The sequence below is a fragment of the Oryctolagus cuniculus genome, chromosome 1, assembly GCF_051225735.1.
Source record: "Oryctolagus cuniculus isolate XC-2025 breed Fujian yellow rabbit chromosome 1, ASM5122573v1, whole genome shotgun sequence".
Classification (NCBI taxonomy): Eukaryota; Metazoa; Chordata; class Mammalia; order Lagomorpha; family Leporidae; genus Oryctolagus; species Oryctolagus cuniculus.
The window spans coordinates 48,101,840-48,125,333 of record NC_142867.1 but is presented as its reverse complement, the minus strand read 5'-3'; the positions used below and the strand labels follow the sequence as shown (position 1 = coordinate 48,125,333).

Below are 23,494 nucleotides of genomic sequence, written 5' to 3'. Positions count from 1 at the left end.
TCGCAAGACCATTACTGATGAGACCAGAAAGTCTTATGCCCCTTCACCGTAAAGCTTGCTCATTCACACTTACACTGCTGCTGCTGTGGCTACTTTGAGCTCGTGGAACCTGTCTTCTTCTGGGGGTTGACTTGCCACCTCTTCTTTCTCCCTAAAAAAGGTGAAAAGTAAGAATAAAATCCACAAGAGTTATAGGGCATCAGAACTTTCCTAGACAAATACTTCTGAGCACTTACTAACTTGTACTGGGATTGTATCATGTTTCAAGAGACAAACAGACGGGGACACAAAACAGTCCATGGGTTCAAGGTGACTAAGCTCAAGTCAGAGCAAGCTCTCATTAAGAAGAAAGGCATGCAAACAAGTAAGGTAACACAAAAACAAAATAACGAATACTAAAGGGTAGCACTTCCCAACAACACTGTGCCACAGAAGAGAGAAGAAGGAATAATTACTCCGACTAGGCGATCACGGGAAGAGTCCCATGGAGGTGGTGTTTATGTCACAAAAAATAGCACAGTGCTCCAGGCGCAGGACACTCTAGGTGTCAGAGGACACACTGCATCCAGCAGGACTGGAATTCAGTGTGTTTGGAAGGATGAAGCTGAAAAAGGTGGCCACATTCAGGCTGATGAGGGCTGCCTTAAATGCCATGTCAGAAAACTTTTCTTCCATGAACTAAGGCACCCTTTATTTTATCTGACTGCCCAGACTTTCTGGGCCTGTGTGTGGGTCTCTCCCAGTTCCAGGACCACTGTTAGCTGAGCTTGCTTCCTGCTATGGCCCAGAACCCCTGAAGTGAGACAAGGCGAGACCAAACAACATACTTCACAGCCTGAGAGACCAAGGGCCTACTTCATCTGTGCTGCATGAGGACATGCCACCAGCATACCATGGGAAGGTACCTGACAGGACATCAACACCAACAGCTTGAGTGGTTTATTCATTGCCTAAAGAGTCCCTTTCTTCTTCACTATCTTCACACACCTAATATTCCCTTTTAGATCCATCAGGCAACAGCATATTCTGTATCCTGGAGGCCAGCAAGCATTACCCACAGTCACATGCTAGTCAGAAGCAGAACAGAGACAGCGCCTAGAGCCATGGCAGTCATATGAAATCAATCTTAATCTTAAATTCCTCGGACATCCTAGAAGTTTGAAGAGATTACAGGGGAGTGAGAGCATGGTACATGGGAAAGATGGAAAAATGTGCTAAACTGTCTTAATTAGGTGCTCTTTTTCTTAATAGATTCGTTATGGACTGATGTAATTTTTCAAGACTGTGACATCAGAAGTTTTTTCCGAGCTGCACTATCTTCAGTGAGCAGGATCACACACGTGCCTTCTCCTACAGAACGCAGTCCGTGGCTTTCTTCAAACTGACAGCTGACTCCTCTAGAATTCACACAGATTTAATACAAGAGCTTACTCAGTGTCTTCCTCCTTTGGGCAGGAAACTGAACTCACATCCTCTTCACAAGATTGCTCTTCACCTCTGGGTTCTGGTCTCACTTTCAGGTCAGGGCTGGTATGAAGGGTACCAATCTTCTCAGTAGTTTTACGCACAAAGGTAGAAACACTGGAAGGCAAATACCAAAATGTTAACGTGAAAAAAAAATCTCATTACAGCCAAGAATGAAAAATTCAGTACCTGAGATTTTTATGTTCCTATAAGTTCTAGGAAGGCATTTTGGACTTAATATAAAGAAACATTCTGTTTACAGCAACTTCTCCAGTCAATGATATGTATATATTTCACCTAAGTCCCAAGTAAAACTTATATTATAATAATTCAGTATAATTTACTTAATTGCCCTGAAAAACCAATGTTTCAAAGCTAAAGAAAATGTCTTGTGCTGACACTGTGGCGTAGTGAGTTAAGCCGCCACCTGCAATGCCAGCATCCTATATGGGTGCTGGCTCAAGTCCTGGTTGTTCCACTTCTGATCCAGCTCCCTGCAAATGGCCTGGGAAAGCAGCAGATGGCAGCCCAAGTACTTGGGCTCCTGAACTCACATGGGAGACCCAGACGAAGCTCCTGGCTCCTTGTGGCCATTTGGGGAGTGAACCAGCAGATAGGAGATCTCGCTGTCTCTCTCTCTCTCTTTCTCCCTTTCTGTCTCTCCCTCTGTCTCTGTGATTCTGACTTTCAAATATATTAATAAATCTAAAAAAAAAAAGAAAGAAAATTCCTTCCACACTCGTTATATCTATAATGTTTCTGTCAGTTTATGCAGAGTAAGCCATGTGATCATCAGCCCCTTCTGGGCAGAGAATAACAGAATTTCTTCATGACACTCAACTGCCCAGCAGTCACAATACACCCTTCTTAATAAGCACAGTTTGTGTCCAGTAAGACTCAGATAAGCAGTTAAGTAGCTATACAAAGTCTTCTCTCTCAAACTCAAATGCCAATCTTGGTCTCATAGAGGAGGAAAAAAAGAATTCTGAAAAGTCTCCAATTCTGAACCCAAACAGAAAAGGATCAAGAAACAATTAATGATATGGGAAAAATGTTCCCTTCAGGGATAAGGAAAAACAGATTTAAAAATTTCAGTTCTGTCTGGAGGGGGAAAAAATTCACATCTGTATCAACTCAAAATCCCAGCTGCACAAACAAAAGGAAGCTAAATGCCTCAAGGTTGAAATGAGAAGTTAGCAGTTCTCAGGCTATATGAGAAACCAAGTTAACTATTTAGTTAACAGGCTTTAGAAGAAATCACTTAGGGACCTTTTATTTTTTTCTCATTTACAGTGTCTCCATTCTCAGCACAAGGAGCCTAATATGACAACGGAAGTTACAGTAGAACTGGAATTAAATAAACACTAACTGTTTTACCTTTCTTTGACAGCCTGAAGAGACACAAGAGGAGATGGAGAACGAAATGATAATGGAATGCCGAAGGGGAGGAAAGTTTCGCTCTTATCTGTCGCACACGTCACTGGAACATGAGAAACATTGTCTAACGAATGGAATCGGGGCAGAAAGAAACAAAATCTAATCACATGAGCAGCTTTTTAATCTTATAGAAATTCTGAGATGAATAAATTAAAGGAAATGAACGCTTCAATACCAAAATCACAACTGACTCAGATACAAAATGGGCAGAACTCAGTTTACAAGATGCACGGGATGGTCCACATACAACACTTAGGGAGGTACCTGCATTGGCCTACTGACCCTCAATCCCCATAAGTCAAAAAAGAAGTTTAAAGGCTTTATTAATCTCTTCTCAACAGTCCAGTCACAGGAATACTCAAATTGAAAATGGAAGGCATTGGCCCCCAAAACTGTAGCAATTTCTCATTCCTGATGGAAAATAATTTGGTTAGTCAAGATAAAATCTGCTCACTTCTACCTTAAATTTTCCAGCATTTTGATGCATGATTGAAAGTAGGCACTTTATTATCGTTAGCCCAAACATGAGGGGTGAAAAAATAGGCATAAGCCTACTCTTCTAGTGGGGAGCAGATCCACGGACCTGGATGGAAAGTCTACGGCAGGTTAAAAATTGTCAGCACCTTATAGAAACCCTATGCACAAGCCAATCCTTGTAACAAGAACTCAGAGAATAACTGCTTCATGTCAGCAACCACCCCAGACAGAGTCAGCACCTTCATGTCCCTGGGAGCCACAGCACTGATCCGGCGGCGGCTGCTCCTCCTCCTGATGTGGGGCGAATTCTTTAAGTCTCTCATCTTCTGAGAGGGTTTGGCTGTGAAGGGAGCAAGAGTCTTCATCTGACTGACTGCCTCTTCTACTACTAATAATACGGTAAATACCAGAGTCCAAAATGCTGAAACTTTCCTAAAAATGAATTAAAAAAAAAAAAACACACAAAGTAAAACTTTCCTTTATAACACAATGCACCATTTTCAGAGAAATACTCACTCTAAAGTGGAAAGTCAAGGAGAACAATTATGGCTCACCAGAACAAATGGATGAACAAGGTTTTGATGCCTGCAGCTGTGTGCCTTGCGTGTGCCAGTAGCATACGCAGCCATATTTCTCTGGCTTGTCTTCAGAAGGTGCAGGGATTAAATGAGACAATCCTGAGCTGCATGAAGAATCTCAAATCACGTGCTAGGGGCAACATGACTTGTGCTGGAGGTTGTGTGAAGTAGAGTGACAAAACCAGATGTGTCTCCAAGACATACCTGAGTAAAGGCTTCATTTAGCTATCTTTTTTTTTTTTTTTTTTTTTGACAGGCAGAGTGGACAGTGAGAGAGAGAGACAGAGAGAGAAAGGTCTTCCTTTGCCGTTGGTTCACCCTCCAGTGGCCGCTGCAGCTGGCGCGCTGCGACCAGCACACCGCGCTGAACCGATGGCAGGAGCCAGGTACTTCTCCTGGTCTCCCATGGCGTGCAAGGCCCAAGCACTTGGGCCATCCTCCACTGCACTCCCTGGCCACAGCAGAGAGCTGGCCTGGAAGAGGGGCAACCGGGACAGAATCCGGCGCCCCGACCGGGGCTAGAACCCGGGGTGCCGGCGCCGCAAGGCAGAGGATTAGCCTAGTGAGCCGCGGTGCCGGCCTCATTTAGCTATCTAATAGCTGAAAGCAAGTTGCCTTCTTCAAAAAAAGATGGACCACAAGACAAGTTTTGAAATCTCAATGATAAAAGAGTGTAACCTAAGCTGGAGAAATATTACTCCACAATACAATCCTCTTAGAAGTGAGGGTATGGGGCTGGCGTTGTGGTGCAGTGGGTTAACGCCCTGGCCTGAAACACCAGCATCCCATATGGGAGCTGGTTCGAGATCTGGCTGCTCCACTTCCGATCCAGCTCTCTACTATGGCCTGGGAAAGCAGCAGAAGATGGCCCAAGTCCTTGGGCCCCTGCACCTGTGTGGGAGACCCAGAAGAAGCTCCTGGCTCCTGGCTTTGGATCGGTGCAGCTCTGGCCGTTGTGGCCAATTGGAGAGTGAACCAACGGATGAAAGACCTCTTTCTCTCTCTGCCTCTCCTCTCTCTGTGTAACCCTGATTTTCAAATAAATAAATAATAATCTTCAAAAAATTAATTCTAGTATGGTGTTTCATTAAAAGAAAAAAGAAGAAGAAGAAGAAGTGAGGGTAGCAGGGTGAGAGGCTGCTTGGAACACTGACATCCCATATAAGAATGCTTGGGTTTGAGTCCTGACTCTGCATCTGATTTCAGCTTGCTGCTAACGCATGCCTTGGGAGGCAGTAGGTTGGGTCTTTGCCACCTCCATGGGAGATGCAGACTGCATTCTAGTTCAGCCTGGCCTCATCTTGGATGTTGCAAGCATTTGGGGAGTGAAGCATCAGATAGAAGATCTCCTTATCTGTCTCTATATCTTTCTCTCTCTTTCTGATTTTCTGATTTTCAAATAAATAAAAATATAAAGTGAGAATACATACATGTGATGAAATGGAACTTCTTCGACTGCTGCAAGTAGAATCCAAAGGTTCAAATCTTAAGATCAATTCTTCCAGTTGAGAAATTAGATCACTACAGGTTGCAAGGTCCAGCTGAGATTTCAAATGCTCCAATTTATCTATCGTCAAGCTTTTTCTTGTCTAATAAAAGGATAAGAAAAACCCAATGAACTAGCTTACTGTTTGTAATTAAGCCTATATCTAAAGGCCAATGTACTGAAAGAAGTTTAACACAGAAAATAAAACTTCAAAGATAATTTTAAAAAGTCCTTGGGCCCCTGCAACCACACGGGAGACCCAGGCTCCTGGGTCCGAAGCTCCAGGCTCCTGGCTTTGGATCAGCACAGCTCCGGCTGTTACAGCCAATTGGGGAGAAAACCAGTGGATGGAAGACCTCTCTCTCTCTTTCTCTGCCTCTCCTTCTCTATCTGTGTAACTCTGACTTTCAAATAATTAAATAAATCTTAAAAAAAAAAAAGCTAGGATAAGACTTAATGAGAATTATGTTAGGAATTAGCAATTTAATTAAGAATAAGCATTCACACAAACATTAAAAAGGAGTTTTGAAATTCAAATAAATTTGTGGGTAAATATGGTATTCTTCTGTATGGAAAGAGTCCCTTCCTTACCCTCCTCCAACCCAGAGATAACATCTGTCATGCTTCCTTTGGAGAAGGGTTGCAGTACTATAGGTCATACAGACAAGGCTAATAGATAAACAATTTTGTATACAAATCCAGATGGTTTTACCAACCCATGTGAAAAGTGTCTAGCTCTGACTCACTCTGCTGGCAATGATAGAATTTTGGAAAAGACAGCACGTGTGAGCAGCCAGGTTCCATAGGCCTCTCCGTAGCAGTCGTTCCACACAGCGCTCCACAGACAACAGAGAGAGATGGGAGACTTTCCCGTTTAGGTGTAAACAGAACAGCTCGCTCTTGCAGACAGCCACATCCTGAATATCTACAAAAACCATGCAGGTGAATTAACCAAACACTCCTTCTCAATGTTGGCAAGGGCTGAAATTATCCATTCACTCCTTGTATAGGGTTTGGTTTGACTGAATTTAATCTCTTTTTATAATTGCATTTCAATGAAGAAGTCATATTTTAACACTACTCTTAAAAGATCAAGAATAAAAGATATGGAGAAAGAACCACATTTCTCTGATCTAAAATCCTATCTTTAAGGGTGATCAATTTTCATAATAGTTGAGATCTCACTTAAGATAGCCACATCCCGCATCAGAATAACTGGATTTGATCCCAGGGTCCAGCTCTCAATTGTAGCTTCCTGCTAACTGAACCCTGGGAGGCACTGTTGATGGCTCCAGTAACTGAGAGACTGAATTGTGTTCCTTGCTCCCAGCTTCAGCTCTTGTTAGCTCCCCATTGCAGGCATTTGGGGAGTAGGCCAGGGAATAGGAGTTCTGTCTCTGTCTCTCTGATTAAATTTTAAAAAATTCTTTCTAAATAAATAAAATCCTTGGTTAAAATGATATTTTAACAGGCCGGCGCAGCGGCTCACTAGGCTAATCCTCCATCTTGCGGCGCCGGCACACCGGGTACTAGTCCCGGTCGGGGTGCCGGATTCTGTCCCAGTTGCCCCTCTTCCAGGCCAGCTCTCTGCTGTGGCCAGGGAGTGCAGTGGAAGATGGCCCAAGTACTTGGACCCTGCACCCCATGGGAGACCAGGGTAAGTACCTGGCTCCTGCCTTTGGATCAGCGCGGTGCGCCGGCCGCAGCGGCCATTGGAGGGTGAACCAACAGTAAAGGAAGACCTTTCTCTCTGTCTCTCTCTCTCACTGTCCACTCTGTCAAAAAAAAAAAAAAAATGATATTTTCCATGAAAAGGAATTGGAATCTTAAAAATCTACACTGTAGGCTAGACTGTTTCTGAGAGTTACAACCCAATACTCAATGAGTGGATTTTTACAACAGTATGAACATCAATAAACACTTCATGAGAAAACATCTATCTTGGCAGAACATCTGCAAATGACTGAAAAGTAGTTTTCAAGAGACATCAGTAAGGAATTTAATCTATAAGAAGCCAATGATGATCCCACCAGAAAATATGGTTTCTATTTTTTATATGAAAAGTAGAAAAAAAAAACAAAAGGTGAACATAAACTCTCTACTGTGCAGCAATGTTAAAAAAGGTAGATTTTCCTTGTTTCTGATTTTATCCAAAAGAATACAGACATAAATTTTCCCTGTCTCTGTCACATATAACAGTTATTGTTCCAGCGAGGATTTTTTGAATCCCAAATTATTGAGACACAAAACAGGAGTCAAAGCAAAATGTCTAGCAGGGAAACAGATTAACCCATGTGGGCTGAGCGTTTGATGCCCTGAATAAGCTGCCATCCTAGAATGCTTGCATCTCATGTTAGAGTTTAAGTCCTGGCTCCTCTGCTTCCCATCCAGCTCCTGCTAATTGCACACCCCAGGGTCTAGCTCAAGATGACTTAAGTACTTGTGTCCCTATCATCCATGTGGGGGACCCAGACTCAGTTCTAGGTTCTTGACTTCAGTGAGGCCCAGCTATTGTGGGCATTTGGAGAGTGAACTAGAAGATCTTTTCTATCTTTTTGTCTCTCTGTTTCTCTACCTTTCAAAAAAATGAAAATAAATAGGGGGAAGTGCTGTAGTAAACCAGATAAAGCTCCCTGCAGTGCTGGCATCCCAAATGGGCACCGGTTTGAGTCCCAGCTGCTCTACTTCCTATCCAGCTCCCTGCTAATGTACCTGGGAAAGCAGTGGAAGAAAGGCAAGTGTTTGGGCCCCTGCACCCACGTGGGAGACCCGGAAGAAGCTCTTGGCTCCTAGCTTCATATTGGTCCACTTCTGGTCATTACAGCCATTTGGAGAGTGAACCAGGAGATGGAAGATCTCTCTATATCTCTCCTTCTCTCTCTGTAACTCTGCTTTTCAAATAAATAAATCTTAAAAAAAGAAAATAAGTAAAATTTTTAAAATATATTAGCCTATTTGTTCTTTGATAGTAGTCATTAATATCTAAACATAAATGAAGATTGTTCTTAAAATTATCCATGAAAAAATAAACAGCTGAATACAAATTCATAAAAACATGTTTGACAAGTATCTTACAATTGAAAATACCTATGACCTTAATCTTTAAAAGAAATGCTCTCACACCCTATTTTTCAGCTTCTTATACCCCAAGAGACTTCTCCTACAATAATTAAATTGTTCAGGGCTGGTGTTGTGGCATAGCACATTAAGCCTGTGGCGTCAGCATCCTATATGGGTGCTGGGTTTGAGTCCTAGCTGTTCCTCTTCTGATGACCCTGGGAAAACAGCAGAAGATGGCCCAAGTACTTGGGCTCCTGTACCCACACTGGAGAGCCAGAGGAGCTTCCTGGCTATGGGCTTCAGACAGGCCCAGCTCTGGCCACTGCAGACATTTGGGGAGTGAGCCAGCAGAGGGAGATCTTGCTTTCTCTATTTCTATCTCTGTCTCTTTCTCTCTCTGCCTTTCAAATAAATAAATAAATCCTTAAATAATAATAATAATACAATTACCTTTGACTTCACTCCAAAGAAGAACTTGAACATTCTGAGGAATGAAAATATAAATTCCTCTTTTTGTCCAGGTCAGCACACAATGTTCACTGCAGGAGAAAATGGAAGAAGTCAAGAGATTTAGAGTTTGCTAGGATACAGAAGTCCTCTCATTAGCTATTTAGAGTGAAATCATACCATGCAAAGAAAATAACAGTCATCCAACAAATCAGTTCCTAACACCTCCTTCCTGTCTGTACCAACAACTGATAAAATGACGTCAAACTGAGAAACATATACACTATCTCCTAGAAAAACAAAAGGCTGGTATCTGCAAGAAGAAAAGCTTACAGACTACTTATCTGTTTGTTAAATATGATGAATAATACGTGATCCAAAAGGGGCATATTTAAAACGAAGACTAAAATGCTACCACCCATCACTATACTGGCAAGCCACTTATATAAATGGCAATATTTTTTAAAATTTATTTATTTATTTGAAAGTCAGAGATACACAGAGAGAAAAGGAGAGCATAGAAAGAGAAAGAGAGAAGTCTTCCATCCGCTAGCTCACTCCCCAATTGGCTGCAACAGCTGGAGCTGCACGGATCTGAACCCAGGAGCCAGGAGCCTCCTCCAGATCTCCCATGTGGGTGCAGGGTCCAAAGGACTTGGACCATCTTCCACTGCTTTCCCAGGCCACAGCAGAGAGCTGGATTGGAAGTGGAGCAGCCGGGACTCAAACTGGCACCCATATGGGATGCCGGCACTGGAGGCAGCACCTTTACCCACTATGCCACAGCGCTGGCCTCAAATGGCAATATTTTGATGTCCTTAATTGTATAGTTGAAAAAAAGGCTTAGAGCCCTTGGTCAACTATGTGCCAGAGCTTTAGTAAGGGCTCTTCCTATACCATGTAACTTCGTAGCTGCTTATCAAGGTGTATGCATTACTCCTACTTTACATTCAAAAAAAAAAAAAGATGAAGAGAAGAGAAAAGAACACAGGCTTAGAGAGATGAAATAATACGTCCAAGGTCACTCAGCGAATATGGACGAGTTCAAATTTATACCAAGAATGGTCTGAGTTCAAACTTAAGACTTCTTCTCTCTGTGGTTAATAGACTCTACTTCCTCTGTTACTGATCCACCCACTGTTATCTGGAATTCCGATTAGTTTGACCGAATTCTCAGAAAGGCATAGACTGCTTTTGCTTTTTTTCTTTCTTTTAATATGGCCCATAGAATCATCTAATTAGGCTTTTTAAAAAAAAAGTATTTATTTGAGAGGCAGGAAACAGAGAAAGAGAGCTGCCATCCATTGGTTCACTCCCTAAATGCCCACAAACGTCCCTCCAGGGGTTGGAACCAGGAGGTGGGAATGCAGTCTGGGTCTCCCACATGGATGTAAGAACTCAACTACTTGAGACATCACTGCGGCCTCCCAGGGGCTGCATTAGCAGTGAGCTGCAGCCAGGGGTCAGAGCTGAGTATTAAGCCAGGCACTGCAATATGGGACACAGACTTCTAAATTGTTTAGGCCAAACTCCACTCCCATTTCCAGGTTCCTGACCCCCAAAGAGAGGCCAAGCCTGCTGACTTTTCCTCCTCCTAAATCTCACCCCCCCTCCCCCCCGATTCTAGGACACTACACTTCCTTGGTTCTCCACCTTCCTCTCCATCTCTGCTCATTTCCTTCTATACTCATTTGCTGACATTAACATGAGTATATTTCAAGTATCTCCCTCTCTCAAGGATGTTGCTTTTTATGTATACCACCAGTAACTTTCTATTCTTACCTCTGGTCAGTGCATTCCCCAGCTTAATAATGTTTTCACTCTCATCACATCCCAAGGATCAGCAAAAGTTCTGCTCCTATCTGAAATCCACCTACAGCCAACAGCAATGGGCTCCTCCTGCACACAATCTTGTTCTGGTCATCTCTGCCCTTACAGCACTTAATCATGTCACAACTCTTATTTTTTATTGTTGAAACTTGCTATAGAAATAAACCATATCTTTCCAAAAAACCACAACCTTGAGAACAGGACCATTTATTTTTTCCTTTATGTCTCCAAGAGTTCCATATGGCAATGAAACTAAGGGGAATATTTGACAGGTTTTGGGTTCTCACATAAATAATAACCATTTTTTCAATATGAAAGAGAGATCATTATCCTCATAGGAAAATAATCTTTGTCACATGATCAAAGAAATGGTCAGAATTCTGGTCCAAAGTGAGTAAAACTGGGAGGCTACTTTCAAGATTCAGAGGAGAAAAAAAAAAAAAAAAAAAAAAAAAAAACAAGGCATCAGAGGACCCTTGAGTTGAGAGATACAATATCTTGGTTTTGATAACTTTACTTGAAATTCAGTATGAGACATTTCTCAGAAATAGCAACCTAGGCCAGTGCCGCGGCTCACTAGGCTAATCCTCTGCCTTGTGGCACCAGCACACCAGGTTCTAGTCCCGGTTGGGGCACCGGATTCTGTCCTGGTTGCCCCTCTTCCAGGCCAGCTCTCTGCTGTGGCCAGGGAGTGCAGTGGAGGATGGCCCAAGTGCTTGGGCCCTGCACCCCATGGGAGACCAGGAGAAGCACCTGGCTCCTGCCATTGGATCAGCGCGGTGTGCCGGCTGCAGCGCGCCAGCCGCAGCGGCCATTGGAGGGTGAACCAACGGCAAAGGAAGACCTTTCTCTCTGTCTCTCTCTCTCACTGTCCACTCTGCCTGTCAAAAACTAAAAAAAAAAAAAAAAAGAAATAGCAACCTAGATTAAATGGGAATGTGGGACCTAAATAAGAGTTAACACTTGCAATTCATATATTCCCCTTTCACTTATCCCTTCATTGATAATAAACAGACTGGAACATTGCCTAACAGCATTGTTTAAAAAGACAAAGAAAGGTGGCAGGTGTTTGGAGTAGCACTTAAGCATCCACTTGGGACACTCACATCCCATATGGGAGAGCCTGGGTTTAAGTCCTGGTTCCGCTTCTGATTCTGGTTTCCTGTTTATGTGCATGCAGGGAGGCAACAGGCTCAATTAGTAGGGTTCCTGCCACCCAAATGGGAGACACAGATTGAGTTCTTGGATCCTCGCTTAGGCCTGGCCCATTTGGGGAGCAAACCAGTGGATGGACGCTATCTCTCTGACTGCCTCTCTCCCTCTGTTTCTCCCTCTGACTTGCAAATAACTAAAATAATAAATAAATTTCTTTAAAATGTCTCCTTTAAAAAATCAAGTAAAGAGATACCTATATACTCAAAAGAAAATAAAATATAGCATAGAAAGATGTCACCTTGTGAGATTTATGGGTTGATAGTGAAGGTACCAAAAGACACAAGGATATAAATGGGGAAAAAGTAAATAAACAGTAACAAAAAGAAGTCTTCCTGTTCATTTTTTTTAAACTTTGTTGAGTTGGCTATTTGTTGAGAGCTTTTTTTGTGCCTAGCACTGTGCCCATGGTAAAGAAGTTGCGATTTTGGTGCTGGGAAAGAAATGTATAATACATGAATGTGACAACAGACCAAGCCTGCTGCAGGAGTCAACAAAGTATCCAAAGTGGCATTAATAATTGCTTAGGCTGAGGAGAAGGCAGAGACATGAGAAGCTTTGTTTGCAACACTAGGGACAGTAACAGGACCTTTTAACAGCTAAACTCTAAAAAATAACTCTACCGGGAGAACCAAGCCTACTTGGTCCAGCTATTAGAAAAACATAAGGTAAGGGACCTCCCCACAGCCCAGACGTCACACAACAGCCAACAGGTATCTAAGTGTTTGTCACGTGCCAGGTACTAGGCCAAGCACGGAAAATATGGTAGCGAGCAAAACAGACATGGAACTTTCACGGAGCTTACCTTTTAGAGGTAAAAAAAAAAAAAAGCATAAATATTACATGAGTATATAGTTATAATCTGTAATAAGTATCATAAAAGAAGAGTGCTAAAGGAAGATTTTAAAATTATGCTTTATCTAATTATGGACAAATAGCTATCTTTTGTCAATAACTTTCATGGTAAATTATGGATTTATTAATATATTATATTGCTAGAATTAATTTTTAACCACTTCAGTGTAGACCATATGACATATACATAAATCAGTTTTTAATCTCACACTTAGGGGCAATTAGTTAACATTACAATTGTTTTCTGTTTTGAAAGGCAGGAGACAGAGAGAGATACAAATAGAAGGGCCAGTGCTGTGGCATACCAGGTTAAACTGCTGCCTGCACAACTGGCAATCCATATGGGCACCGGTTCAAGTCCCAGCTGCTCCACTTCCAATCCAGCTCTATGTTAATGTATCTGGGAAAGCAGTAGAAGATGGCCCAAGTGATTAGGCCCCTGCACCCATGTGGGAGACCTGGAAGAAGCTTCTGACTCCTGGCTTTGGCCAGGCATAGCCCCAAGCTGTTGCAGCTATTTGGGGAGTGAACCAGAGGATGGAAGACGTCTGACTCTCTGCATCTCCCTCTCTGTAATTCTGCCTTTCAAAAATAAATAAATAAACCTTTAAAAAGAAAGAAAGAGAGAGAGAGAGAGAGAGAGAAATCTGCTGGTTGACAGCAGCTGAGGCAGAGAAACAAGGAGATGGGAACTCAGTGCAGGTCTCCCATGTGGTATGTGGTAGGAACCCAATTACTTTGGGCTGGCACTGTGGCACAGCAGATTAAAACATTGCTTAGGAAAGGTGGTTCAAGTTCTGGCTCCTCTGTTTCCAATTCAGCTTCTTACTAACACACCTGGGAAGGCAGGAAATGATGGTCCAAATACTTGGGTTTCTGCCATTCCGTGTAGGAGACCCAGATGGAATTCCAGCCCTGGCTATTATAGGCAATTAGAATCAGCAAATAGAATATCTTTTGGTCTCTCTCTCACCCTGTCACTCTGCCTTTCAAATAAATGAATAAATGTCTCTCTAATTAAAAAAAGCAGAGGTGCCAGTACTGTGGCTTTGTGGATAAAGCTGCCATCTGCGGCACCAGCATTCAATATAGGCACCAGTTCAAAACCTGGCTGCTCCACTTCCTATCCAACTCCCTGCTAATGCTCCTGGGAAAGCAGCAGAGGATGGCCCAAGTGCTTGGGCCCCTGTACCTACATGGGAGACCTGGATAAAACTCCTGGCTCCTGACTTCAGACTGGTCTAGCTCCAACCATTGTGGCCATCTGGGGAGTGAACCAGTGGATGAAAGATCTCTCCATATCTTCCCCTCTCTCTATATATAATTCTGCCTCTCAAATAAATAAATACATCTTTTTAAAAATCATTTTCTATGAGCAATTGGCCTTTGAAAGAACCCAATCAAGAGTCTACACTTCAGTGTACATTTTAACAACCTTTGCATAATATTCTCCAAAACTGCATTCAAGATCTTATTAGTCAGCCTAAGGGATATTAGAAATATCTTTCACTGATGAAATAAGTAGAGATCAAGACAATGCAGTTAGCTGTAAATCAAAAACTCGCACCGCTTCCCTCAGAACCAGGTGTAAGAACTGGCAAGCCCAGCAGCGGACACCTTGAGAGTGGCACTCTGAGTTGCTATGTAACTGTGGGTTTTGCCAACTAGAGAGCTAGCTGAACCCTGACATTAGCATGTGGCTGAACTGCCTGGAGCAGACCTTCCACGCATCATGCTTACCAGAGTCCCTAAAGGACAGCTGAAATTTCATCACGCCTACAAGTTCTACAAGTTCTACAGCATTTTTGTGCCTGCTAGCTATGTGCTTCTACTTGTGTGTGGCGATTTCAGCCTGGGACTTGCTTTCATTACAGCTTTCCACCAGGTAGGGGGATTGAGAAAACACAACCTATAGCTCTTAGCTCTAAGTGCCAGAAGTTCCCTGGCACTTAAACTGTCCAGTTGGTTTGGAAAGGGAAGTATATTTCTAGGATCCTTTCATTCTTCTTAGATAAAGAACACTTAAAGTAACACAGTTATTTCCTAACTTTCCAAAATTAAATTAATGCAAAAACAATCTTTTTTTTTTTGAGACTAGTCAAATATTTTTTTTAAAAAAGATTTATTTATTTATTTGAAAGTCAGAATTACACAAAGAGAGAAGAAGAAGCGGAGAGAGAGAGAGGTGTTTTCCATCCGCTGGTTCACTCCCCAACTGGCCGCAATGGCCACAGCTGTGCTGATCTGAAGCCAGGAGCCAGGAGCTTCTTCCAGGTCTCCCACATGGGTGCAGGGGCCCAAGGACTTGGGCCATCTTCTACTGCTTTCTCGAGCCATAGCAGAGAGCTGGATTGGAAGTAGAGCAGCTGGGATACAAATCAGCACCCATATGGGATGCCGGCACTGCAGGCGGCATCTTTACCTGCTACGCCACAGCATAGCTAAAACAATTTTAAAAACTTGCTTCTAGGGGCTAGCATTGTGGCACAGCCAGTTAATCCACCACCTGTGATGCCAGCATCCCATATCAGAGCACTGGTTCAAGTCCTGGTTATTCCACTTCGGATCTAGCTCTCTGCTAACACGCCTGATAGAATGCCAGGCTCTCTTTTTCAGCCAGGATCAGCCCTAGCCTTTGCAGCTATTTGAGGACTGAACTAGTAGATGGAGGCCCGCACTCCCTCTCTCTCTCTCTCTCTCTCTCTCGGTGTCATTCTGCCTGTTAAATAAACCAATAAGTATTACAAAAACAAACAAACAAACAAAAAACCTGCTTCTGAACAGGAAACAAAAGGAAAAAGCTAAGCATCCATTTTATTTTGAGGATCAAAGGAGAAACTTACCTAAGATGCAAGAGTCTGGGGAAAGACAAAGACTGGGAGGAGCCAACTGTATGATCATACTGAGGTTCTGATCTAGGAAGTAAACACATCTGTTAATGACGTAATCACACTTTTCTCAATGGCAGGAAACTCTTGCCTCCAAAAAAACCCCAAAAATCAAACCGAACCTTCCCTTACTTGATTCATCCATTACAGGAAAGATGATTGATAAAAGACACTTTTGGTTTCTCTAACTCTTTTAATAAAAAGTCTACTCCATTCTAAAACCAGTATAATAAAGTATTTAATACACACATAGAATATCAGATTATAATCCCAGCCCTCCATGTAAATTCCTCTAACAATTCCAATCACTCCTAAAAACCATACCTGACAGTGATCACAGGGAGAGGCGGCAATGAGAGGAGTTTCTTGAACTGATGTGTACTCATCACTTCCCCATCAAAGTTCACTTCCCACATCCTGGAGCCAGGGCGGGCACAATAGATCAGAGGTTGCTGGCTCCCAGAGCACCTTCCAGGGAAGAAACAAGCTCCATATTCTCCATCTCTTTCCTTGTTTCCAATTTTCCAAAACTTTTCTCTAATGCCCAGAAAGGAAGAGAAAGCACATTTACTTACAGAAAAGTGAAAAAGCCACAGCATTACAAGTCGGCACTGCCAATAAGGGTCCACTTGCTAATGTCACGTTAGCAATTTCCTGGAAAGAGCTACAGAATGGAAATGTCAAGATATGGCTCTGGCTCCATCTTGCCATCAGCTATTTCTGTGACAGGAACCAAACCACTTCATATTAGTACTCAGCTTATTATCTGCAAAATGAGGGACTCAGAAGTATATGAAAAAAACTGATTAAGGCATTTTTTTTTCTTTTAAGCAACAAACTGTCAATATGTGTGGATGACACTATTGTACACAGAGGTAATCCAACATAATCCAAAACTAAATACAATCTAGTAAGAGAAATAAGCAACATTACTGGGTATATGATCAATATTTACAATCAAGAGGACTGCCCTTTACAAATCTACAAAGTGAGGGCTACCAAAGCATCTCAGATACCCTTGAACCCTACTGACTGCATACCCACTCACATGCAACATGCCTTCTGGACACTCCCTGGAAGCTTCTCATCTCCCTCTCCAACCCTGCCCTCCAGTCACTCCCTCATCATAAACACCCCATAAACTCCTCACTGTTCCCACAAAATGCCAGGTCTTCTGGATCTCTGTCGCCTTAGATTACCTGAGTTAGACATACCAAAGAGCTCAGCACATGGCCTGGGAACACAGAAAGTAACAGTGGTGTGGAGAGGGTCTCTTCCTAAAAACTTCTGATACCCATGCTCCATGACAGCACCATCCCTGTTCCTCTGAGAAATGTCCTTGACTCCCATAGGCTGAATCCAAGCTTCTGGTGCTGTTTTCATGGTGCTTACCACCTTATATACAGCAATGATGTCTCTCTGAACAGTAGATTACAACTTTTCAGGACAAAGGCTATTTCCTATTTCTCTTTAGTTGAACTGTTAGTGTGCAGCGCAGTGTCTGGCCCACAGAAAGTACTCGGCACTGCCAACACTCCAGAAACTGAGTGTCTCCTACTGGGGAATGGTCTAACACACTCACTGGCATGAATTTACTATATTACCTCAGGTAACTCCACAAATATTGCTGTATTTACTTACTTTGTGAATAAAAATATAACATATGCTTTATTTCAAGAACATGGATACAAAAGTGCTTTGAAATATATATAGAGCAAGATAAGAAGTAATGGCATTATTATTTATTCTCCTTATTTGCAAAATAAAATATATTTCTTACTGTCTTACTTGTATACTCATGAATCTTGTTTTCTTTATTTTCAAAGAATATGCAACAAGCACAGAGTAAAGTATTCTCATATACCTTATCTTTGTTAATCCTCAAAACTATCACTATATTCTAGTGGGGAAACTGACCTTCAGCAAGGTTTAAAGAGACGCAGAACCAGAACTTGACATTGTATCATCAGGTCCTATTATCCAGTGTTCTATCATCGCGTAATTCTTTCTTTGTTCTATTCACGATTCTGAACGTGTTCATTCTCAATACTGATAGAAACTAGACAATGGCCGGCAGAAGAAGTAAATTTTTATCTATTATTTTGTTAGTTATTAGGAATCCTACTGTTTTTTCTTAAATGCTACTTGTTGGAAGGAAAGGTTGAAGCAAACAAAAAACCCCGACTTTTTGATATAAATAATTTTTAAAAAATTATTGTACTGGCCAGTGCCACAGCTCAATAGGCTAGTCCTCTGCCTGCGGCACCGGCACACTAGGTTCTAGTCCCATTCGGGGCACTGGATTCTGTCCCGGGTGCCCCTCTTCCAGTCCAGCTCTCTGCTGTGGCCCGGGAGTGCAGTGGAGGATGGCCCAAGTCCTTGGACCCTGCACCCACATGGGAGACCGGGAGAAGCACCTGGCTCCTGGCTTCGGATCAGCACAGTGCACCGGCCACAGCAGCCAATGGGGAGTGAACCAATGGAAAAAGGAAAACCTTTCTCTCTGTCTCTCTCTCTCTCACTGTCCACTCTGCCTGTCAAAAAAAAAAAAAATTATTGTACTGTACATTTCCCTAAAAACTGCATTCTAGCTAACAGACAGTGGGTTTATCTAAAAGATGTTGTTTTTGCAATGAGTTCTATGTTTCTGTCATCAAACTCTGGCTATACCCCTGTGAAATGGATACATTCGGGTTCACGATACGATTTTCTCTTGTGTATGCTCAAAATTCCCCATAATAAACTTTTAAGGAAGAATAGGCCTTAGGAACATGGTAGCTGGCCAGGATCCAAGAAAAAGAAAATGACTGGTGAAAACTTCCCTAGGTGAGAAAAGCTGAGGACCTTTGGAACACTGACACAGAGGATTCTTTCCAAGTTGTTCCCCACTCTGGTATTTCACAGCTACCTCGAATACACTCCTGTGCCATTCATTGTACCTCTGGCTCCACCCTGGAGATTTTGGTGAAAGTCAGCAGGGCAGCCCCTGTAGCATAGTAGGCTAAGCCTCCACTTGCAGAGCCAACATCCCATACGGGCGCCAGTTCATGTCCCACATGCTCCACTTGTGATGTCCCTCTCTGCTTTTAGCTTGGGAAAGCAGTGGAAGATGGCCCAAGTGCCTGGGTCCCTGCACCTACATGGGAGACCTGGAAGAAGCTCCTGACTCCTGACTTCAAATCAGCCCAGCTCCTGCTGTTGCGGCCATTTGGGGAGTGAACTAGCAGATGGAAGATCTGTCTCTCTCTGTAACTCTACTTCTCAAATAAATAAATTAAATATTTTTTTAAAAATCTGTCAATTTCAAAAACTCTTTTTTGTTTCCTTGTTTACTTTAGATTTCATTATCAGGCCAGCATTGTGGCACAATGGGTTAACGCCCTGGTCTGAAGTGCCAGCATCCCATATGGGCACCAGTTCGAGACTCAGCTGCTCCACTTCTGATACAGCTCTCTGCTATGGCCTGGGAAAGCAGTGGAAGATGGCCCAAGTCCTTGGGCCCCTGCACCCACGTGGGAGACCCAGAGGAGGCTCCTGGCTCCTGGCTTCAGATTGGCGCAGCTCTGGCCGTTGTGGCCATCTGGGGAGTGAACCATCGGATGGAGGACCTCTCTTTTTCTCTGCCTCTCCTCTCTCTGCTGTGTAAATTTGACTTTCCAATAAATAAATAAATCTTAAAAGATTTTATTATCTATTTGACCTTTGAAAATTAAGGGGAATAAGAGTAACATTTCACCCATATGAATAGGCCATATGTGGTCTTTCCTGCCTAAAGGATACTGTTTTATCAGAGGAAGTAGACAGCTTGCTTTCCTAGACCTTTGTGCCTTTATCAAATTGAGATCAGATAAACTGTAGTGAAGGCGGCTCACTGCAAGTCTTTGGGAATCCTCCTGTCAGATTTCAGAGGGGGAACAAACAAAATAACAGACATTTTCATTACCATCTTTCCAAACATAAGGCGAATGGAAGAGCAAAACCTATCACTCAATGACATTGGAAAGGTGTATTTATGGAAAGCTCTAAGTTCCTCTAGGACCCCTACTAGACAGGCTGCCCTAATTTCTTTGTTAAAATATTTTTGTATTTATAAAAGGGGAACAAATTGTATCTATCTGATAGATCGTTTTAAGAGCATAATGGTACTTCCCACTCAACCTCTCTCCCTCCCTTGCTCCCATCTTTCCTCTTCCTTCCTGATTTCTTTTAATTTTTACAATGACATACTTTTAATTTACTTTATAATCACAAGTTTAGCCCTCTACTAAATAAAGAATTCAACAAGGAGTAAGTATAAAAACCACTGTTACTCAAGAGTATAGACAAGGGCTATACACAATAATCAAATCTCAAAATGTCAATTTCACTCATATACTTTTTTGTACTCTGCATATTAGTAACCACAAATCAGGGAAAATATATGATATTTGTCTTTTTGGGACTGGCTTATCTCACTAAGCATAATGGTCGCCAACTGCATCCATTTTGCTGCAAAAGACAGGATCTGCTGTACCTCCATGTTTATAGAAGCTCAACTCACAATAACTAAGATGAAATCAATTCAGATGCCCATCAACTGATGATTAGATAAAGAAATTGTGGGGGGCCAGCGCTGTGGCATGGCAGGTAAAGCTTCTGCCTACAGTGCCAGCATCCCATATGGGCACCAATTTAAGTCCTGGCTGCTCCTCTTCCATTCCAGCTCTCTGCTATAGCCAGGGAAAGCACTGGAGGATGGCCCAAGTGCTTGGGCTCACGCACCCACATGGGAGACCCAGAGAAAGCTCCTGGCTCCTGGCTCCATTGTGGCCATTTGGGGAGGAACCAGCAGATGGAAGAGATATCTCTCTCCCTTTCTGCCTCTGCCTCTCTGTAACTCTGCCTTCCAAATAAATAAATAAATCTTTAAAAACAAATAAATTGTGGTACATATACACGATGGAATACTACTCAGCCATAGAAAAAGAATGAAATCATGACTTTCACAACCAAGTTCCCAAATATTCTGTACCCAATTTTTATCTTTAATAAAATCTTATTAATTATAAAAACAAGTTTAAAAAAACAACAACACAACTCAATCAAGGCCTTTGGCCTTCTCTCCTGGCACTAAGCCCATGCCTGGCAGTAGAGTTCAGTTAATACCTGTTTTAGTCACTGCCTGGATTGTCTCAGTTACCTCTACTCTACTTTCCCACATCAGATTCCCTACAACTGGGTCCTTTTTTTTTTTTCCTTTCTCTTTTTTTTTTTTTTTTTTTTTTTTGACGGGCAGAGTGGATAGTGAGAGAGAGAGACAGAGAGAAAGGTCTTCCTTTGCCGTTGGTTCACCCTCCAATGGCCGCCGCGGCCGGCGTGCTGCGGCCGGCGCACCGCGCTGATCCGATGGCAGGAGCCAGGAGCCAGGTGCTTTTCCTGGTCTCCCATGTGGGTGCAGGGCCCAAGCACCTGGGCCATCCTCCACTGCACTCCCTGGCCACAGCAGAGGGCTGGCCTGGAAGAGGGGCAACCGGGACAGAATCCGGCGCCCCGACCGGGACTAGAACCCGGTGTGCCGGCGCCACTAGGCGGAGGATTAGCCTAGTGAGCCGCGGCGCCGGCCCTTTTTTTTTTCTTTTTGTTGGTAGGGTGGGGGTGGAGGATTGGGGGGTAGGGGATGGGGGATGACCTGGTCCAGGCTGTGCCAGAAACCCAGCATTGTTGGGGGAGGCAGCTGGAACTTAAGGATAGTCCTGCCAGAGCAGGCAGGGCTCCCGATGGCCCTCAGCCTGCAGGAAGTGGGGCTGTGAGGGTGCCATGGGGTTCATTTGCTCCAACCTCCTGGCCCCTGTTTTTCTGTCCTAGAGATGCCAGGCTTGACCCCACTTTCCTTCCTGAGGGTACACCCCTGATCTCCTCTTGGGGTTCCCAGGCCAAGAGCTGACTCATGCAGATTTTTTCCCTCCTCTATCCAGCCACCTCTGCCTCCCTTACTGGGTCCTTTTTAACATCTGTAAAACTGGCTAAGTGGTTTGAGCTATATAACTTCTAAGTTCCTTCCATTACTTCTGCATTTCTGCTGAATCGTGGTTGGTCAATTTACCTCTCGGTGTCACACAAGAAGGATCGAGTAAGTGAAGATATGAGCAGTCTTCCATCCAAATAATCTAACTGGACGACACAGGAGTCGACTGTTGTTATCGTCTGAACAGGAAATATCACAAAGGCAGCCGCTGCCTGAAAGGCACATGAGAAGGAAACAAAGTGTATTTCATCAGAACACACACATGACCTCTTCCTCTTTACCTTCCCAATAAAAGTAACTTGAAGAGCAAAATAAAAATTTTAAATAGGCTAAAATTTAATTTTCTTATTAGAGTATCAAAGTTTCACTCAAAAGTTTTGTGAAATAACTTGGCCATAACTACAGAAGAAAATTATTTAAAAAAAAAAAAAAGATTTATTTTACTTATTTGAAAGTCAGAGTTACACAGATAGATCTGCTGGTTCACTCCCCAATTGGCTGCAATGGCTGGAGCTGGGCCAATCCGAAGCCAGGAGTTCCTCTGGGTCTCCCACACAGGTGCCAGGGCCCAAGGACTTGGGCCATCTTCTACTGCTTTCCCAGGCCATAGCAGAGAGTTGGATAGAAAATGAAGCAGCTGGGACTTGAACCGGTGCCCATACGGACGCTGGCACTGCAGGCAGTGGCTTTACACGCTACGCCACAGTGCCGGCCCCCAGAAGAAAATTCTTAAGGCTCTCCTATGATTTTTCTAACCTTACAGTTTGGAATGAAAAAGATGAAGTAAGTTTGAGAATACATGAGAGAATTTTTCACTGGTAAATAGTGCTTCTCCCTTTGGGAAAAAGATACTATGTGTAAGGCAGCAATTGTATTCTGGGTCAAAAATATATGAAGTTTTAAACAGTAACCTTGATGGGTCATGATGGCAAGGCCAGAATAATAATTTGATGTGTTCATTAAAATAATTTAGCCAGGAGGCTAGCATGGTGGCAGAGTGGGTCAAGCAGCTGCCTGCAATGCTGGCATCCCACATGAGCACCAGTTCGAGTTCCAGTTGTTCCACTTCTGATCCAGTTCCCTTTTAATGTGCCTGGGAAAATCAGCCAAAGATGGCCCAAGAACCTGGGCCCCTGTTACCCATGTGGGAAACACCTGGATGGAGTTCCAGACTCGTGGCTTGGTCCCAGGCATTGCAGGCATCTGGAGACTGATCCAATAGATGAAAGAACTCTCTTTCTCCCTCTCTCTCTTTTTGTAATTCTGCCTTTCAAATAAATAAATAAATATTTTTAAAAATAATAATAATTTAGCCTAGTGAGCCGTGGCACCGGCCTCCATTTTATCCTCATTATCTAATAAACAGACATCTTTTTTCAATAACCCTATATATATATATATATATTTTTTTTTTTTTGACAGGCAGAGTGGACAGTGAGAGAGAGACAGAGAGAAAGGTCTTCCTTCCATTGGTTCACCCTCCAATGGCCACCATGGCCAGCGTGCTGCTGCCGGCGCACCGCGCTGATCCGAAAGCAGGAGCCAGGTGCTTCTCCTGGTCTCCCATGGGGTGCAGGGCCCAAGCACCTGGGCCATCCTCCACTGCACTCCCTGGCCACAGCAGAGAGCTGACTGGAAGAGGAGCAACCGGGACAGAATCCGGCGCTCCAACCGGGACTAGAACCCGGTGTGCCGGTGCTGCAAGGCAGAGGATTAGCCTAGTGAGCCGTGGCACCGGCCTAATAACCCTATATTA

At 43.2% G+C, this 23,494-nt stretch overlaps 1 protein-coding gene across 10 annotated transcripts in view; it reads right to left on the bottom strand.

Moving 5' to 3' along the window:
- HPS5 (HPS5 biogenesis of lysosomal organelles complex 2 subunit 2) overlaps window positions 1-23,494 on the bottom strand; it is a 50,551-nt gene that overhangs the window by 17,517 nt on the left and 9,540 nt on the right. For 5 of the 10 annotated variants that reach the window (XR_016230662.1, XR_011388123.2, XM_008275123.5 and 2 more), the window contains exons 6-15: window positions 21,817-21,950; window positions 16,059-16,271; window positions 15,690-15,761; window positions 8,953-9,041; window positions 6,189-6,367; window positions 5,387-5,545; window positions 3,618-3,810; window positions 2,842-2,965; window positions 1,432-1,581; window positions 74-151 (exon numbers count right to left, since the gene is read on the bottom strand). Coding sequence is in view for 6 of the 10 variants with exons in the window: in XM_008275123.5 (XP_008273345.3) it covers window positions 74-151; window positions 1,432-1,581; window positions 2,842-2,965; window positions 3,618-3,810; window positions 5,387-5,545; window positions 6,189-6,367; window positions 8,953-9,041; window positions 15,690-15,761; window positions 16,059-16,271; window positions 21,817-21,950 (1,391 nt within the window). In the remaining 4 variants the exon portion in view is untranslated. The remainder of the gene's footprint in view (window positions 1-73; window positions 152-1,431; window positions 1,582-2,841; window positions 2,966-3,617; window positions 3,811-5,386; window positions 5,546-6,188; window positions 6,368-8,952; window positions 9,042-15,689; window positions 15,762-16,058; window positions 16,272-21,816; window positions 21,951-23,494) is intronic. The other 5 variants (XR_011388128.2, XR_016230663.1, XM_070072629.2 and 2 more) reach the window with 1 other exon arrangement.